The sequence below is a fragment of the Temnothorax longispinosus genome, chromosome 7, assembly GCF_030848805.1.
Source record: "Temnothorax longispinosus isolate EJ_2023e chromosome 7, Tlon_JGU_v1, whole genome shotgun sequence".
NCBI classification, from domain to species: domain Eukaryota; kingdom Metazoa; phylum Arthropoda; class Insecta; order Hymenoptera; family Formicidae; genus Temnothorax; species Temnothorax longispinosus.
This window is the reverse complement of record NC_092364.1, coordinates 10,166,559-10,173,365: the sequence shown is the minus strand read 5'-3', so window position 1 is coordinate 10,173,365 and position 6,807 is coordinate 10,166,559. Positions and strand designations below refer to the sequence as shown.

The 6,807-nt window shown below is 41.5% G+C and overlaps 2 protein-coding genes across 2 annotated transcripts; one reads left to right on the top strand and one right to left on the bottom strand.

Annotated features, from left to right (window-relative positions):
• Window positions 1-4,733: 4,733 nt before the first annotated feature.
• LOC139816929 (uncharacterized) lies at window positions 4,734-6,125 on the top strand. Its single transcript, XM_071784759.1, has one exon. It carries the CDS (start codon window positions 4,734-4,736, stop codon window positions 6,123-6,125), a length of 1,392 nt encoding a protein of 463 aa, XP_071640860.1.
• Window positions 6,126-6,405: 280 nt separating this feature from the next.
• On the bottom strand, window positions 6,406-6,807 carry LOC139816928 (uncharacterized). Its single transcript, XM_071784758.1, has one exon. It carries the CDS (start codon window positions 6,805-6,807, stop codon window positions 6,406-6,408), a length of 402 nt encoding a protein of 133 aa, XP_071640859.1.

Sequence of the window (6,807 nt, the reverse complement as noted above, 5' to 3'; positions counted from 1 at the left end):
GAAATCATTGCACTAAATTTACGTACGAGACATTGCGTAATATATTTTTATTATTCAACGGGTGGTGCACTTGCACTATGTGCTCCGTGCATGGCTGCTCTATCGGACCTTGATTTCGGCATGCACGCTTGCTTAAAACACTTCGTTGAGAGACGCGGAACGATGCATGGGCGGTATTGTTCAAGATGTCGTGAAGCATTGTATATGATATTTCCGTGTAATATGTGCCCGATTTGCACACGATAAGAAAAGAACATTATCGCGGCTCTTAAAAGTTCATACTCGAGGCTGAAGTTTTTGTGTCAAGTGAGCGGTATAAAAAAACCTTTTTTTCAAAAAAAGTGAACAAAAATAGAGGTGGACAATAATTTCGAGGCAATAATGGATGTAGATTCATCCGACGAGGATCGTCCGTTGTCACCGGACAGCACTTATAACAGCGATGAAGACGATAACCGTAGAGAAGTTATGAAAAAAATAGTGTCGCGTCCCAAATTTTTAGCGTTAGATGGACGTACGAAATGTTGCGCAATTTATTTTAATTTTAGATACGGTTCAGATAATCTGTGTTATTCGTGTATGATCGCTTCACCAGACATTGGTGAGCACATACGTGAATATCGAGAGCATGTAACCGAACCGTACGAGGTAATGAACAGTCGATTTTGCACAGATTGTCGTAATACTCCATTGTTCCAAATATATCCATGCAAAATGTGCCCGATTTTCATGAAGTAATAAAAAAAACATTATCGCGAGTGGGGCATTATATAACGTGCGCAACATGGAATAGATAATTGAAAAGTAAGGCTATGATCACTATTTAATAAACGATATCGCCGATGCTTTGAAGAATGATAAAAATGTGCGAGACGAAAGATTGAGGGATGTGCAACGAATATCGCCGGTGCAGTTTCTTCGCGAGCGCGAACTTGGTATACGCGGAACCAGTGAATGCATCGTCAGACAAGGAATCGTTATCAAAACCGAGCATCCTTATGACTGGGACTCTAACGTGAGGCGAAAGATCGACGGCTGTGGGACGATTACGATGTCGAAGCAACTCGCTTGGCCAGTATTAGTCGATATTACGTTAAACCGCACTATTAGGAGTATCACTATTGGGCGATTGAAATTTTTCGGAAGATCGAGGATGGTGGTTGTGAAGCAATGTACATTAAGATTCGCACAAGTATTGGAAAGTACGTTGAATTATTGGTGATGAACAACCTGGATCTTTCGAACTCTGACCGATTCGACCCTCCTACACCGATTAAGCTTGAAAAAGCTTCTAGTTACTACATTGATGGTATTGATCCTATTGATGATTGTGACAATATTGATGCTATTGATGATGCTCTTTGGCGACTTACTTACAAAGATGCTCCCCACTTCAATCATTATTTGTTTACATGCATGCACTATGCCGTTTAATATTGCACACGATATTATTCAACGTGTTATCAATTCGCGTGCAAGTGCTCCTTCGAAAATTGTGACGTGATTTAAAAATAGTGTGTGAAAAAAGACAGTATAAAAAACATGGAACATCTCGATATCTCGATGAAACGGAACGCGACCTGGTGGAAGGATCCAACCAAATCGCTACCTTGGGCGAATATCATGTATGGAAACAGCGATGCGAGAAGTTTATTGAGCAGCTCGAAGAAGACTGTCGTCCCAAACGTCCGCAGCTCTCAGACGGCTCTCAGACTGTCGGAAACAGACAATCTTTAGTGGCAAGAATTGCGCGATTCGATGGTGCGAAGACTCTATTACAGAGACAGTTCGTATATATCGGTGGTGAGTACGCGGCGGGCAGTAGTAGCGGTAACGAAAACGCGGAAAATCTCGTGTGGCGAGAGATTGATGCCGCGTTCGAAAGCCGTGTATTGACCGGTGCAGTGATAAATACCAATTACATCGAACCGCGACAATTTCTCGAAGATGCTGAAGTCATCGTGCTCAATCATGTGCAAAACGTCATGCAAAGATACGCAAGTGTAAATATAAACACTGTGTTCAACGGCGAGTTTGTGACGGGTGACAAACGTGAGAATACAAGTTTCAACACGAGTAACTGTGAACTTTTTCGTTCGTCCGATCGGTCCAATCTGCGCAAGTGGTACAAGCTACACGTTATCAAGCCCACATTAGCGAAACTCGAGGAGTTCCAGGAACGCGATAGCGGGTGGGCGTTGTCGCGTATACTCAATTTGACAGTGAACGTGAACAAGTACAATCCTTTGCGCGCGGGATGTTACATCAATTTACCGCAAAAAATTAAATTGAAAAAAGCTGTGATCAACGTGCAATCTATGGACAATGCGTGCTTCGCGTGGTCAGTGGTCGCCGCGCTGTATCCTGTCAAGGATCATACATATCGGGAATCCTCATACCCTCATCTTGTATAAAAGAGTATTAAATTTACAAGGCATTGAGTTTCCAATGACTTTGAAACAGATTAAAAATTTTGAAAATCACAACAATATATCAATCAATGTGTATACCATCGAGGGAGAGAAGACGCCAACCGTTCTCCCGATACGGCTCACCGACCTGAAGAGAGAAAAGCACGTAAATCTGATGTACGTGCAGGACCCGCGAGACAACAACGTGGGACATTTCGCATGGATAAAAAATCTATCCCGTCTCGTTAGCTCACAATTGAGCAGGCACGATGGCCGGAAACACTTTTGCGATCAGGGAGTACTTATACTCTTTTTAAGGTGAGTGGGCCATCAGAGCATGTCAAAGAAAAAAATCCGAATTAAATATGTTATAAAAAAAACCTAAATACGCTTAAATTTGCAATTTTAAGAAGATCTGACGTCTAGTTTTTGAGATATTAAATCTCAAAGTTGGCATCTTTAACATAATGGAAAATTGTACCGGAAACATACATTTTTCGAGAATTTCACTCACTGTCTGTAAAGAAACAAGTTCAAAAAACTGAAAATAACATTATTTGATTCTTCTAGCACTTGTTAAGTATAAGACAAAACGACGTTGACGTGTAATAAGGCCAATAATTCAATCAAAAGTTGATGAATCGTCGCGTTTCTTGTCGGCCTTTCGATCAGCTGTACGCGACGTGAACATGTAGCAACGCCGCGCCGTGTAGTGTTTTCTTTCCACAGCACTATTTTTTTGCAAGCAAGTCTCCCATTATCGAAATTGTTTGTTACTTTTCATTATTTTTCAACATAAACACAATACATAACCTCACTCAAACACATGGCACTGGCATGATAGCTGCCTACAGCGAAGAGATGCAATATCGCGACATTTCTCTTGTACGAATGTCAACTGAAGTCAAATCTTGAACTGTTTACATTTATCAGTAGATAAATTGATACGTAATTGAATGAAAAGTTACATTATAAAACCAGTAATTATACAAGTGTCTAGAATATATCCATAAAAATGGTTTTTCTTAAAATAAAATTTAGCCCTTATATTGACTCATATGGTACATGGCCCAATCACCTTAATAAAATTATAAAATATTTTATTTTTTATTTAATAAATTTACAAAAATTGTTTTTTTTTTTTTGCAGTTGTCTACATTATTTTAGTTCAAACAAGAAATTGGAAGCCTACGGTGTAGACTGCCGAGAGATGAACAACTGTGCCATCCGACTACAGAGCGAGGACAAGTGGCTGAGTTTCAAGAATCACAGCAGGAAGGAACGACTTCCATATGTCGTATACGCCGACCTGGAATGTACCCTCGAGAAGACGGATGCGGATCCGACAACGTCCACGTTCAGGTCTCAACATCATCAGGTATTTAGCATAGGATACTAAGTGCGGTGCTCGTACGACTCATTATCCGCGTATCGATTTCGTCGCGATAAAGATTGCGTCGCGTGGTTTGCCGAGAAACTAAGACGTTTAGCACACGACGTAAAGACCATTTTGTCCGCTAATATACCCATGACAGATTTCACGCGAGACGAGTGGAAAAAGTTTAACAGCGCAACGCACTGTCACGTGTGCGAAAAACCGTTCGAGCCAGATGACGTGCGAATACGCGATCACTGTAACTTGACCGGCAATTATCGAGGTCCCGCGCATTATAATTGTAACTTAAATTATAAAAATTCTTACTTCATCCCAGTAATATTTCATAATTTATCGGGTTATGATTCTCATTTTATTATAAAAAAAAATTGCCACCGCGTACGAAAGATGTGCAGACTTACTTGCAATCACAAAGGAAAAATACATTTTATTTACGAAGAACGTTAAAAGCATTGAAGAAAAAGACAAAAAATTGCATCAAATTAAGATTCATCGACTCGTACAAATTTCTTAGCACGAGTCTCGAAAAATTAGCATCCTTCCTCGATAAGGATAAGTTAAAAATTATACATTCAAAATTTTCCGCGTTATCCAACCAAGATTTCGAATTATTGACGCGAAAAGGTGTCTTTCCGTACGAGTACACTGACTGCGTCGAAAAGTTGGAGGATACGTGTTTACCATCGCGCGACTCGTTTTACAGTTCATTGACAGGCGACACCGTATCCGAGAGCGGTTACGCGCACGCCGTCAACGTCTGGCAGCGGTTCTCCATTCGAACACTCGGTGACTACAGCGATCTGTATCTAAAGATCGATGTCTTGCTGTTGGCCGATATCTTTGAAAATTTTCGCGATAGCTGCGTCGCGAGTTATGGACTCGATCCGGCGTATTATTACACTCTACCGGGGTTTACGTGGGACGCTATGTTGAAGCATACGGGTATTAATTTCGAACTGCTCACGGACATTGACATGGTCATGTTCATCGAACGCGGTATTCGCGGCGGTTTGAGTCAATGTTCAAACAGATACGCGCTGGCCAATAACAGGTACATGCAATCTTATGATACATCGAAACCATCGTCGTACCTGATGTATTTTGACGTAAACAACGTGTACGGCTGGGCAATGTGCCAACCATTGCCATATGCAAATTTTCGATGGGTCGAAGACGTCTCGAATTTCGAGTTTAGCGCGATCGCTTTGGATTCGCCCACGGGTTACATTCTCGAAGTCGATCTAGAGTATCCGCAGAATAAACACGACGCGCACGCCGACTTACCGTTCTGTCCGACGCGCGATAAACCACCCAGCAAACGGCAGGACAAACTTCTCGCCACGCTGTACGATAAGAAGCGTTATGTCATACACTACGGCAACCTACAGCAATGCACGCGTCACGGTCTTCGCATCATAAAAATTCATCGCGTATTACAATTCGCTCAATCTCCATGGCTCCGCAATTACATCGAACTTAATACAAAATTTAGAACACTGGCCAAAAACGATTTTGAGAAAAATCTGTATAAATTGATAAACAACGCGGTTTTCGGGAAAACGATGGAGAACGTTCGAAATCACGTTAATGTAAAATTATTATCAAAGTGGAAAGGTAGATACGGCGCGGAGGCACTGATCTCGAAACCAAATTTTCACAGCAGGAGCGTTTTTTCGGAAAATCTGATAGCCGTTGAACTGCGAAAACTTGAGGTTAAATTTGACAAACCTATTTACGTCGGCATGTGCATTCTCGACATATCGAAAGTCTGTTTGTACGAATTTCATCACGAGTACATGTCTCCCCTGTATCGCGACAAGTGTAGAATTATGTACACCGATACGGACAGTCTGATATATCACGTAGAGTGCGAGGATGTGTACAAGAACATGAAACGCGATATCGCTAAATTCAACACGAGCAATTACGCGATCAACAACGCGTACGGTATCTCACTCGCCAATAAAAAAATTCCGGGCTTGATGAAAGATGAAAACAACGGTGCGATCATGACCGAATTCGTCGGACTCAGGGCGAAGATGTATGCCTTGCGAGTGGACGGTAAGAAAGACTGTAAAAAAGCGAAAGGTGTTAAGAGCAACGTCGTAGCCAGGTCGATAACGTTCGACGATTACACGAGGTGTCTGCGAGACGAAATTGAAATGAAGCGACAGCAGGCTTGCATAAGGTCCGAAAAATACGAGGTGTACACCGTGTCCGAAACAAAAATCGCTCTGAGTCCGTACGACGACAAGCGATACATTATACCTAATTCGACCGATACGTTACCGTGGGGACATTATCAAATACCTTTGTAATGTGTGTATAAAATGTATAACGTAATGTATTGTATAACGTATGTATAGTATAACGTATGTACAGTATAACATATGTATAGTATAATGTATGTACAGTATAACGTATGTATAGTATAGTATAACGTATGAATGTATGTAGTAACGTATTGTAAGTATTATATTACAGTATTGGAAAGAATATTAATAAATAAATATATTGCACACATATGTGTATTTCAAACATTTACATGTATTACATATTGCATATTTTTATGTTATGAATAAAAAAGTTTGCACAAAATTAAATAACATTATCCTTGGATATCCATGAGTTGTGCGATCCATCGAATCCCAGCCATTTAACGTAAACCTCGTCGCCCCTCCTGCGCAGTACTTTCTCCACGAGATACACGTCCGGATAAGTCGCGCGATGCAACTCGTGTTCGTAGAACCCTCCAGAGACGGATTTTCCACGACAGTCCTCGAGTAGATAGGTTACGGGATTGGTACGCTGCACTTTAACGATCTTAAACACCTCGGTGGTCCAATTCGGCGTGTAACCCTTCTCGAAAATCGTCTTGTATTTGCTGACGCGTACCGAGTCGCCCGCTTTGAATTTTGCCGGACCCGCGATTTTTATCGCGCTGTATACGGTAGCCAAGAGTTTTTCGGCGATCGCGGGGGTAACGTCGACGGGTCGCAT